At 40.2% G+C, this 13,159-nt stretch overlaps 1 protein-coding gene and 1 pseudogene across 1 annotated transcript; one reads left to right on the top strand and one right to left on the bottom strand.

The window, feature by feature from the left end:
- LOC107709987 (UPF0722 protein C11orf88 homolog) overlaps positions 1-6,485 on the bottom strand; it is a 10,289-nt pseudogene extending 3,804 nt beyond the window's left edge.
- A 3,549-nt stretch (positions 6,486-10,034) lies between these two features.
- Positions 10,035-11,479, top strand: LOC107709986 (maternal B9.10 protein-like). The gene is made up of 4 exons (XM_016514659.1): positions 10,035-10,421; positions 10,499-10,636; positions 10,751-11,012; positions 11,116-11,479. Exons 1-4 carry the CDS (start codon positions 10,249-10,251, stop codon positions 11,317-11,319), a joined length of 777 nt encoding a protein of 258 aa, XP_016370145.1. The 5' UTR covers positions 10,035-10,248; the 3' UTR covers positions 11,320-11,479.
- The last annotated feature ends 1,680 nt before the right edge of the window (positions 11,480-13,159 follow it).

The raw sequence follows: 13,159 nt of genomic DNA on the forward strand, positions 1-13,159 counted from the left end.
CCCGGCCGCCCTGCTCTGCCTGCACCGCCATGGCTCCCTGATCTGCCTGCTCCGCCATGGCTGCCCGATCTGCCTGCTCCGCCATGGCATCCCGCTCTGCCTGCTCTGCCATGGCCCCTCGCTCTGCCTGCTCCGCCATGGCCCCCCGCTCTGCCTGCTCCGCCATCCCTCCCCCAGTTCCACGTCCACTCCACCACCCTCCTAGACTTGTTGGGTTTTGTTTGTTTGGGCGTCTGGAGCCGCCCTTAGAGGGGGGGATATGTAATGTGGTGTTTGGGTTTTGTTTCATGTTCATGTTTTCATGTCTTTTATTTTGTAATTATTTCATGCTGTTAGTGTCATGCTTCCCTTGCCCTCATGTATCTCTGCCTTGTGTATGTGTCATATTCTGATTGGTTGTCCTAGTCATGTGTCTTGTTTCCCATTGGTTTGTTCATGTCATGTGACCCTCCTTGTGGCCCCCCGCTCTGCCTGCTCCGCCATGGCCCCCCGCACTGCCTGCTCCGCCATGGACCCCCGCTCTGCCTGCTCCGCCATGGCCCCCCGCACTGCCTGCTCCGCCATGGACCCCCGCTCTGCCTGCTCCGCCATGGCCCCCCGCACTGCCTGCTCCGCCATGGACCCCCGCTCTGCCTGCTCCGCCATGGCCCCCCGCACTGCCTGCTCCGCCATGGCCCCCCGCTCTGCCTGCTCCGCCATGGCCCCCCGCTCTGCCTGCTCCGCCATCCCTCCCCCAGTTCCACGTCCACTCCACCACCCTCCTAGACTTGTTGGGTTTTGTTTGTTTGGGCGTCTGGAGCCGCCCTTAGAGGGGGGGGATATGTAATGTGATGTGGTGTTTTGGATTGTGTTTCTTGTTCATGTTTTCATGTCTTTTATTTTGGAGTTTATCATGGTCCCTGTTTGTGTCATGCTTCCCTTGCCCTCATGTATTCATGCCATTGGTTCTCTTGTTCATTGTGTCATGTTCTGATTGGTTGTCTTAGTCATGTGTCTTGTTTCCCATTGGTTAGTTCTTGTCTTGTGACCCTCTTGTTTTGCTATAAGTAGCCATCATGTTCCCATAAGGTGCGTTCGACTTCATGCGACTTATGTTCGACTTTTTTACTGTTGTCGCAATGTTATTGAGTCACGTTTATCAGGAACGCATATATACCCCCACTTTATTAGTATTTAAATAGTATATATTTACGTTGAACTTTATTCTTGAACAGATGGCGCTGTATTAAGCAGTATATAAAAAGTGTTTCTGTTGCTCATGAAAACGTTTCTGAAACGTCTGTGTATTTGACAAATATTGCATTTAATTCACCTCATCAAGTCAAGTCTGTGTCTCTAGTCTTCGTCTGTTCGGATTATTGTTTGGAACAACTGTAAATAAACTGCACTTGGGTTCTTCACTACACTCGCCTTCAGTGGACTAATTCGTTACACAAATGAAGAAAACATCTTCATCAGTTTGACAGCGCATGTGCTGCAAATTCTTGAGTCCCAACACAACCAAATACAGAAACAAGCTGCAAATAGCCACAACACAGCCAAACATAAAAACGCGCTGCAAGTATAGCACAGACCACAATGGGGGACCCTAACAATGCTCACAAAAGTTAACCACGGTTTTATTATAGTAAAAGTGTAGTTGTAAAAGTAGCCAGCTTACATAATGTTTCAGCTCGTTAACGTCATCTTATTTAGGCTAATAATATAAAAAAAAGCTAAGGAATCATATGATCAGGATGTTAAAATAAACAAAAACATTTATAAGCATGTCCTAGGTTCGTCACTTGGTTCCCTTAAACATTTCCGATGTAGTCTGTGCGTATTTGCAGCACGTTCGTATTTGGTTGTGTTGTGAGTATTTGCAGTGCGTTTCTGTTTTCGCACCTCATTTCTGTTTTTGGTTTTGTTGTGAGTATTTGTGGCACATGTTCTGTCAAACTGATGAAGATGTTTTCTTTGTTTTTTTTTAATTTGCATTTGTTTTCTTAAGTTGCAGCGCGTTCTCGTTCACCGTAATTTATTTTTATTTCAGGTTTCAGGTTAAGTTTTATTTGTATTTTTTATTTAATGTTAACCAAACAGTTGATGGTATTTATTGACTTCCATAGTATGGGAAAAAAAAGTAAATGGCTGCCGTCAACTGTTTGGTCATACCCATTCTGTCACGGGATGCTGCTGGCTTGGAATGAAGCACACGACGAAGGATCAGAGTTAACAGGGTTTTTAATAATGAATTCAGTCAGGGGACTCAGGAGGCCATGGCGGCTCCTCCGTGGCCTTAGCCAGCTCGGCCACGGGTATATGGCCCCCCCCAAAAAAAATTTCTTGGGGAAAACTAGGAATCCTGGTGGGCACTCTGAAAGAGCGGGCACTTGAGGGCGCTCTTGGGGGTGCTTTCGAGGAGCAGGCTCTGGAGGGCGCTCTGGAGGGGCAGGCACTTGAGGATGCTTTCGAGGAGCAGGCTCTGGAGGGCGTTCTGGAGGAGTGGGCACTTGAGGACGCTTTCGAGGAGCGGGCTCTGGAAGGCGCTCTGGAGGAGCGGAGTTCGCTAACACAGGGGACTCAGGAGACGAAGGAGGGCTGGACGGGACCAGCAGAGACGAAGGAGAGCTTTCTGGAGCGGACTCTGGAGAGAGGATAGGGGCCGAGAACTCCGGAGGCAGTGCCATGTCCAAGAGCGCTGAGCCAGTGGCGGCCGGCGGGCTGGTTCTGGATCGGGGCCGGACGCTCTCCAGACACCGGAGGATCCCTTCTCTCCAGCTTAGTCCAGTGGTGTCTAGGAGGTCCACGGGGCGATGGTAATTAGCCCCGATTCAGAACAGCGAGTTGAGCATTGCGACATCCAGCGCCGTTTTTGCGGCGATCCCGCAGAACTCCCACGCAAATTCCACAAAGGGGAGATCTCTGCGGGCTAGGGCTGAGAAGCGAGCGGCGATCTCCATGATCGCGGGGAGAAACTGGGAAAACAAAAAACTTTCAAAAACGGAAAAGAAACAAGGGGAGGAGAGGCACCGCTCACTCTTTGCTGGTCTGCTATTCTGTCACGGGATGCTGCTGGCTTGGAATGAAGCGCACGACGAAGGATCAGAGTTAACAGGGTTTTTAATAATGAATTCAGGAGTCCAACATACAGCAACACTAATCCAAATCAATAGCGGACAAAGGACCAGGGGAGAACACAGGATTTATAAACAGGGAACATAATCTGGAAGAACAGAAACAAGTGGAGTAATTAATCAAAAACCATGGAAACTAATAGACACGGAAACTCAGGGAAATGTGGAAACAGAAAGCGAACCAAAACAGACCATAACCGTGACACATACAGGTTTGGAATAACTTTTAATTTTTGTGTGTGTAAACTATCACTTTAATCTTTAAATAAATACAAAATGAGAAATGTTGGTTAAGCAATTAACTTAATTGTTTTCCATATAATATTTTATCTCAGCTTTAGTTCAATTAACAAAAATGGTTTTAATTAATTTTATTAGTTTAATTGTTAGTTTATTTTAAAGGGGTCCTATTATGCTCTTTTACAATGTCTTGAATTTGTTTTGGGGTTGTACTAGAACATACTCTCATGCTTGGTGGTTCGAAAAACGCATTATTTTTTACATAATTTACATTATTACAATACCTTTCTAATGCATGTAATTTTACCCTAAAATCGTGATAATAAATAAAAACACAACATTCATAGACATATATGTCAACTATTATTGAAAAAAAAAAACAGCTTTGTATGATTATAATGATCCAAGTCTATGAAAAAATACTGAAATTAAATTTGGACATTTTGCATAACCTAATGTGAGCCCAGTTTTTTAAACTTACTGCTCACAGTATGCTAAGGTTCTGTGGCAAGTGCAGAATCTTTAGTCTGTAAAGCACAATGTCAAGTTTGTCAAAATGGCCCCAGCAATGCCCAAAAAGGGACAAATCAATGCTTCCTTCTGCTTATACACGGATGAATTGATCTGCAAGACCAGTGATTTCCTGCTAATCCGATTAGTAGATGTGGTTAGTGCAATGTTGGGAGAGAAAGTAGCTATGCGGAGAGATTCATCACTGCACAAATGTAGGGCTTAAGAGCGGTAAGCAGGCTCTTAAGGATTCTGCCTGCTGGATAGCATTACAACTGACTGTAACGATACACGTATTCGTATTGATTATTGAACCGTTCGGTACGAAGCTTTCGGTTCGGTACGCATTACAAACCGAACGATTCATTGGACTAATCCTATTACATTTGGAAAATAAAATAGCTTAAAGTGTGTGAAATATAATGTTCTCAGTGCCACTGCGCTCAACAAGGCAGCCCAAACGACGTAACAGGCAACGTGCTGTCTGCCCAGTGGCGTAGCGGACGGCCCCGCGATAACCTCCCCTTGGGTGGTGTTGAAAGACAATGATCTTGTATCGACGATAGCCAGAGATATTGTCAAAAACATCAATTATTGGCAATAATAAGAGGACTTGGCATTTCCAATTAATGTAGGCCTGTTACATTCTTATTTTTATAAGGCCTATTATTTTTTGAAGTTACTTTTATTATTATTCTTTTATTACAGTGTTTCCCATACATATTTATTTGTGGCGGCCCTCCACAATATCAAAACTGACCGCCACAAATAGATTTTCCAAAAGGCTTTGACTTCGTTGAATAAACATGAGCACTGCACTTTTCAAAATCGAAACCCAGTGCGGGTGTTTTTATATCACTGTATTTCTGAAGGAATCCGACTGTCTTCAGAAAATTTTGGATGTCATTTTAATTTCATCTTGCATGTAATGTCTGATAAAGCAGCATTTGTGAGCTGAGCGCTGCTTTGTGTACAGCGTTACCGGGGAAACCTCTATCTCTCCCGCTCTACAAGCGCCTCCTGCTGGCAGAAAATTAATTTGCATATATATGCCACAAATAGAGTGCAAGTCTGTGGGAAACACTGTATTATTAATTAAAATTACAATTAATTCGCCCCGCAATAATTACCACATAACTGACGCGCTGCGAGGATAACAAAAGATTATGCTATTTGCTCCTCAATTAAAATGTGTGTGTGTTTTTTTAAAAGGTCTTTTAAAACAGGCTATAGGCCTATAATTAAAATATTATCACTGCAGTCATCATTAAAAATCAATCAAATAAAACGCTTTATTTCAAGCACTGACTTGCAAAAACAACCTGGTTAACACAAACTACGTTTCTTTTTTTTCACTATGTACGGGCCACAAGAGAAACATTAAGGGAATAAATTAAAACAGTAGCTATATACCGTTATCAGCATGTTAGATTTGTCTTTTTGCACGTTGCTTGTGTGATATCCATTGGCTCGCCTGCGACGTAACCAATTACCCACCCCCCATCCCGTACCGAAAACGTACCGAACCGTGACACCACTGTGTCGTATTGAACTGAACCGTAAATTTTGTGAACAGTTCCACCCCTAATATATATATATATATAGTAGCCTTAGTCTACACACTGAAGAATTTCTTAAAAAAATATTTTATACAGAGAAACAGCCCGGTCTCATGAAAGTGCGTTATCAATAACACGATTTTTTTTTTTTTGTATTTTACGTGCTATTTATATGCAGAAACTGACTTTGGCATGCATACAATACGCACGTGTTTGACGTGCATATAATACGCAGTTTCTGCGTGCATATAATACGCACCTACCCCACACCCCTAAATCTACCAATTGCCTATCATATGCACGCCAAAGTCGATTTCTGCGAATAAATAGAGCGCCAAATAAAAACAGAAAATCGTGCCATTACGCACATTCATGAGATCGGGTTAATGTACCACTGAGACCTCACCAACTCCATGTATTTCTGTCTTTCCTCTTGCTTTTGCTTCAAGTAAGCATCCTGCTGGATTTCATCATCCCTCTCTACCAATGAAGCAAACAAACTGGTCAAATCAGATTATACTTGAGAAAAATACAATACAATAAGCTCAGACAAACACCTATACTGTACTTACTTGACCATGACGCTTTTTTTGCGGTAGCATTTGTGGCTAAAAATAAAACAGCAAAGGATTACTCTTCTTTATCTGATTTTATTTAAATTCTTTAAATGTGTCACCAGAAAGTTTGAACCATATTTATAGACCTAAACAAGCTCTGGCCCTCGAGGTTCACATAGTTTTGTTTTATGATTTTTATCTTATGATTTTACAGCTCATTCATACAAGTTTGCAATGTACTTCAAGACAGTTTGCACTTATAGAATACGCGTTCGCACTGAACGCCACACTTAAAGTGCGGTGTCTTCGCAGCTCTCAGCCGCTGATGTCTGATGTCTGATGTCAGCAGAAACGAGTCGAGACTCTATTGGTGGCTGCAGGGAAAGAGAGTTCCAGAAAACCTGTGCATATGCCACATCTTCTTGCGACGCTCCATCAAATACTGTATAAAGTTTGTTGAGTTCTGCACTGTCTAAAACCTCATCGTCTAGTTCTTCAGTCATAATAGTTAGCAAGCTTGCTGTTCTAGCAATAGGTAACCAGCCATGTGTGGATGTGTTACCGTTGCCAAGGTGACCAAATGCTCCCTAGTAAACGGAAGTAAAGAATTACATGAGAAAGAAAGAGGGACTCGAGTTCATTCCAAACGGAAGTGAGCATCCCTATGCCCTACTCCCTTCAAATGGCAGAGCCCTTGAAGTGTGTTCTTTAAAGGGTGTAGGGCATTACTGTCTCGTATAAGCGTTTGGAACTCCCTTGGAAAAGGCAGGGCCGTTGAGAAAGACTCAACGGCCCTGGGCAAAGGGAATGACTGACCAAATGTCACCTTGACAACGCTGCGCGTGCGTGCAGCATTCAGCACTCCATCAGTTGTTGCAAATAAATATTTCTTCTTCTTCTTCTTATTTTATTCAAATATTGTCTAATTGTGTCTTATTTACTATTAAACGTTTTCAAACTAAACTTGCTTAAACTTGCTTACACTACCGTCTTAAATCATATTTCTATCACTGACGAAAAATATGTTGTCTTACATTAAAATAGACGAATTTAGGCTAATTAGTCTATTCTACTTACGTTTGTATGTGAACTCGAAATCAACACCAACTTTGCTTTAAAAAGCATCGCAAGAGCTCCTAACCGAAGATCACATGATCACAAACGAAAATCACTTCCGTGAAGTGACCATCATATGTTCCCTGGAAGGGCCCTTCGTAAAGGGATTCAGTTGTTCACTTTCGTTTGGAACGTCCCTACAAAGGGCGTCCCCTTCCCGAAGTGCCCTTCAAGGGCGCAAAAAAGCCGTTTGGGATTCGCCCATAGCCTACTACATCTATGCTCGAGATATTCATGCTTCTTACGAGAATTAAAAAAAAAACTTAAGTAACTTATTGTTAGTTTCTGTAGGCCTACTATATTAGACGAGACAATTTAACGGACAATATTTTAAATTACTTAATTGTAGAATGTGTTTTCTGAGTAAAACGTATGAATGACCGAATGATTTAATGATTTACAATGAAAATCTGTATAATACGCAACAAGACAATACTTGCACAGTAATATTGTTACCCTACTAAGTAGAATTTTGTAAGTATTTATTATTTTAAGATCTTTGTTTAACACTGTGCACTGTTTATCACTGTTCAAGCCCATTTTTTTTACAAGTAGCCTATAGGCTGGAAATAGTAGGCTATATTAGCATTAAATAAAAATGAAATACACAGCTGTAAATACAGGCACCAAACAAAAAACAAAACAAAATAAAAACAAAAACCGCGCGCAAGAGAGAGAAATAAATTTATAAAATCTAATCAGACAAATTAGAACGGTGTGGCGAGTTTCACTTTATTTTATTTTCAGATGTAGCCTATGCATTACAAATTTTACATCTCAAAAAGACAGCAAAAACAAGCGGTTATTATAACGTTGTTTTATAACTGGCCTTCACCTGGTAGTGAGGTTAGTGATTACTATAAGGATTGTAATCAACTAACTACACTGCCAGATGACCACACAGTATATTCTCGGGAAGGGTCCAATTCCATCATTGATTGATCCTAATGTCTCTTGCAGAACAAAATGTTTTTTTTTTATTTCACAAAAGATGGACTTTTACAAATAATATGGAAATTACAAATAGACCAATATGACACATGAAAACTGAGAAAATAATTTTATCAGCTCTGTGTTTCCTTGTAGGTCATTGTGTTGGCAGTATGGTTAGTGATTATAGTTTATATAAAACAATCAGCTAACAACACTGCCTACAAACCAACCCCAACAGGTCAATATATCAGCACATGAATCTGTTTGTACCATGTAAACCTAAAGGAATAAGACAAACAAACAAAAAAGTCAGCAAAACAATAAAGATTTCAAATTTGTAGTCTAATTTAATACATACCCAAGTCGAAGAAACAAGTAATATCCACTGATTACTGAGGCATAAGAAATAATAATTTGAGTCTTTCAGTGAGAAGTCACCTGACGGAATGCTTCTGCACTCTCAGGTTTGTGTGCGGCTACTGTTGTTACGACCCTGCTGACGTCACATCTCCAGGTGGGGTTGACTTTTATTTAACTAGCCTATAGGTAACTTTACCTGCCAAATAAATCAGTTTATAACTAGTTGCGGACAACGAAATCCCTCATAACATTTAAAATTATTCAATCTTACCTGAAGAAATTCATCAGGAGCTCTCTGTGTCTTGCATGGTCCCTCTGCGTTGGATTCCAGCACACAACGCTGTTTGTATTTATAGGCAGAGCTGATACTGTACGTTCAAATTCAGCGCCATCCAAGGCGGGAGCCACTTGAGCGCGAACCACGGCGCTCACCGCTGCAGATACTGGCGCTACTTCTCCCAGGAAAATATAGCGTTGTGTATAGAGATGAGCATAGAGATAGTGATGAGCGCCGTGAGGGAAACTATCAGCGTAAAATCAGTGGAATGCACTTAACAAACTAATGAGCTCTTGTGAAAATTCGTTTAACTAAATATTAACAATAAACTGTTTTCTTTGCAATAGATGCAATTAATTTAGTTACTGGCTAAAAATAAATGACGATTTTTTTTGATGAATCGAATTTATTCACAGCAGACACCATAGCCTTTTTAAATTTTCCGCGAAAGAAAAAGAGGCATTGACAGGCGTTCATCAGGGTACAGTTTTAAGATCATATTTAATTTCTTTGGAAATAAATTCTCCCGCAAAGTAATATAGGCTACTTCTGTACACTCTGTTTATGGTTGTCAAGCAAGTCAATCAAATTTTAGAGTCAAAATTATCAGTTTTATTATCCACAGTATAATATCTAATGATTAAAATATACACTGCTAAGCTGTTACCTGTCATCATTCCTTTGAAAGAAACAAAAGTCAAGCGTAACAAGGTTTGGAAACAACAAACTGCCTTTGAGGCCCATATCAATGTCAACACTGAAAACTAGCTATGTTGTTAGCTGTTGGTAGGCAATGCTGTACAGTGTTTATAGTGGACAATGGACTAGGTTACCAAACTAGGTTTGGTAACACACTTTCTGGACTAGATTACCAAAGAGACCATTTAGTTCACATGAAGACAGGTCTAGGCTTGCCCAGAGGGACTAGGCCAAAAAAAAAAAAGACAACTTATCATGTCCTTGCAGGTCACCCATTTTGATGGAACAACTTTTCTCAATTGTTTTGTAAAGCTAGTCATATTTCTATTTTATGTCCTTGTTTTATTGGTTGCGAGCTAGACCTATCCCTGGGTCTGTCTGCAACCCAACATCATGCTTATAAATGGGAGTGCAGACAGAAAAGTATATCCTTTTACAACATTTGGTTTAACATGGCATTTAATTTAGGTCGCAATGTTTCAATTTCTTTGGTATACCTCACGCAGCAGTTATAATAACACACAAATACCACTTTGTTGAACTACAGAGTAGAGTGATTAATAAAGCCTTGATTTTGCACATTATTAGCTCCTCCTACAATTTGAAACACCTGTTTTATCTAATTACATACGAGCACATCCTGAGACATTAAAAGGCTGACTGATGTTGAAAGAGACTGAATATCTTTGTTGTGGTGCCTTAAGATGTTTTTGCATAGCTGAAGCAAAACAATAGAGTGATATTTACTTATTAAGCAGCTGTGTTAATGAGCAAGTTGCTTGCTTCTTTGATTGTGGTTTTATGTTTTTAATTTTTTTTAATAACAAAAAAAAAAAAATCGAACCGCTTGCCCCATTGACTCCTGATCTTAACATTTAAAAATGAAGGAAGAGATTGCAGCAACAGTGTTTTTCATTGCAAGACTAGCAAAAAAACATGGTAAACTGGATCATGTCAGGAGGGAGAAGTTTGCTGTGGAACTGACCTCTGTGCTCTTTGAAAATTACAAAAATCACTGGTACCCAGAAAACCCAACCAAAGGACAAGCTTTTAGGTGAGTATCCTGATGCCATCTTAACTTTTAGCAAATCAAATGTTTTATTGCACTGATTCAAGGGCTTTTTTTCTTAGGTGTCTAAGGATGAACAAAGCTCAAACAAGAGACCCGGTTATTGAATGTGCTTGTCGCCAGAGTGACATTGTTTATGAAAATCTTGGATTACCAAAGGAAATGACCATTTGGGTTGATCCAGGAGAGGTGTCATGCCGGTAACGCTTGATTTGCTGGCCTGTCAATTAAGTGCTTAATCCATACTGGTTTTGATGACTTGATTGTACCACTGTAGTACTTCCAAAAAGTGAGAAGTTGTTTGTTCTTTTAAGGTATGGTGAGAAGTCAACCCCAATTTGTGTTACTCAGTTGGTGGGTCAAAAAAGAGATGGGGAATTCTCTCGTAGGATAAATAATGCGGTGGAAAGGGCTTCATCAGACTACCATTCTGGAACCTCCTCCGATGAAGAGGGAGGAAACACCAGCATGAGCACCAGCATGAGCAGCAGCATTAGTAGCAGTAACTGCAGCAGCCTTTCTGTTCCAGAGCCTAAATGCATCCCAACGGTCTCCAACCCGAACAGTGTCTACCAGGTAACACATTCCAGATAAATGCTCTTCAGTCCCTTAGCATGCACCTAACACTACTGGTAGATAAGTTTGCACCATTTTAACTGCTGTTGTTCTCCATCTATAGCTCAGTGAGTTTGGGCAGCCCCCACCTATGCAGAACTGGGGCACATACCCTAAAAGAAAGCCATATGCCTCTGAGGGCTACCAGCAGCATTCCTCAAGTGGACCATACCCACCTCATAAGAGTTTCAAGGGATACAGGCCCTCCTACGCATTCTCTGGTCCAAGGGTGGACCGATATCACTGGGTCAGCAAGAACCGCTCCTAGACTTCAGTTTTAAGACCAGTGTATTGTTTTGCTGAGCAGCTATGCAGGCATATGTGAGTGTGATATAACTTAATTTCTATGTAGAGCTTTAAATTATTTATAGTCATGTGGCAATGCCATGAAGGCACTTTTTAAAGTTTGTTTTAATTTTATTTGTAGAGCGGAAAATACTTTCTAAATAAAATCTATTTTAATAAAACCTGCTTGTGTGGAAGTGCTTGGTCTGTTATGCCACTAGATGGTGGCACATAGCCACAATATAGTGTGTTTAAGTGCACCTCTCTTTAGGTTCATGACTGCTGATGGTGATGGCTCTTAATGAGATGGTTTGGTGTAATCTTATGTTGTATACAAACACTTGCAACTTGGCGTTTAACTGGAAATGTTTTTTTTTTTTTTTTTTTTTTTTTTTTTTTTAACACTTCAAATTGTGACTTAGGCCTTTTACTGTATTTGATAAACCAGAATGATGTGGGGTGGGAAGTTCTCTCTTTCCCCACTAGGGTGTGTTTCTGAGACTTGACTCCTTCTGAAAAGGAAACTAGGGTGTGGTTTGAGTTTTAGTCATTGAACGTTGAGACTCTAAGTTCTCTTAAAAACCCTTCAACTCTACAAGAATTGCTGTTTACTAAGTATTATTTTTGTGCATTTTAGCATTAGTGATTTCTGTAGTAACTATAGTACCTTCACTGGCAGCTGCAGTTTGATTATACACACGCACTGTTGGTTGGGGAAGTCTATAATAACCAGAAGAAATGCTTATCAGTGTCCCCATTTTTCAAAGGCAGTTGCATGGCTGGCACAGGATGGTCCCACAATTGTTATTTGAAATCTATCGAATTCCATCAGAATTGTCTCCGAGTCATAAATGCTATTTTACTAAACACATTGTGAATCCACATGAAAATTACACTAATGCTAATGAACAATCACCAAAAATATTTTTTCCCCTAGTACAATTTACTTGAACTGAGTTGAAGCAACACATGATGTAACCACTTTCACCAATTTGATTACGTTTAGACTAAAACAGAATTGTTTTCAAAAGTTTGCAATAAGAAACCAGCTTTCAAAAAGCCCTTAAAGTGGCGTTGCTGTGTAAATGAAAGGCCAAAACATTAAACAAATTTTTTTTTTTTAGATGAAAAAGGTGTGGTAAATGCCACCTTAGTTTCCACCATGCTCATAAGGGTGAGTAGGGGCCAAACTTACTAACAGCTTGCACGAGTGCAAACCCTCTACTGTCAGGATTTACTAAAGACATGAAATAAAAATTAGCAATGAAATGGTGTGGACCGTTATTTCTGTGGTTATTGCATTTACATTTGTAGAAGTAGGATGCAAAATTTATGGTAGAGTATGTAAATTAATCATTTTTAATTTACTAAGGTTTGCGGTAGTGATTTTACTGGTATTTGGAGGAAAAGGACCTAGTTTTTAATGTTTAGTAATATTGGACTTTTAAAAGAATTTCTGTGATAAAAGTTCTGTGGTTGCCATATAGTGCTGAGGAGTTAGGGTTAGTGACTAAGGTTGTGATATGGATGACTGATTTGAAGACTTTTTAAATTATTTATTTTTACTCTAAGCGCAATACAAGTGCGAATACAAGTGCTGAGCAGTGGTGTATAAAGTACCTGAAAGCCATACTCAAGTAAAAGTACAGATGTCTTACCAGAAAATGACTTTGGTTGAAGTCACCGTTTAAAATATTACTTGAGTAAAAGTCTTAAAGTATGTGATATTTATTGCACTTAAGTACTGAAAGTAAAAGTACAAGTAAATGCAAAATGGAAAAGAAGCAAATATATACAAAAATGTTCATACACAGCTTGAGTAG

Source organism: Sinocyclocheilus rhinocerous, unplaced genomic scaffold, assembly GCF_001515625.1.
Source record: "Sinocyclocheilus rhinocerous isolate Xijiao unplaced genomic scaffold, SAMN03320098_v1.1 scaffold4403, whole genome shotgun sequence".
Classification (NCBI taxonomy): domain Eukaryota; kingdom Metazoa; phylum Chordata; class Actinopteri; order Cypriniformes; family Cyprinidae; genus Sinocyclocheilus; species Sinocyclocheilus rhinocerous.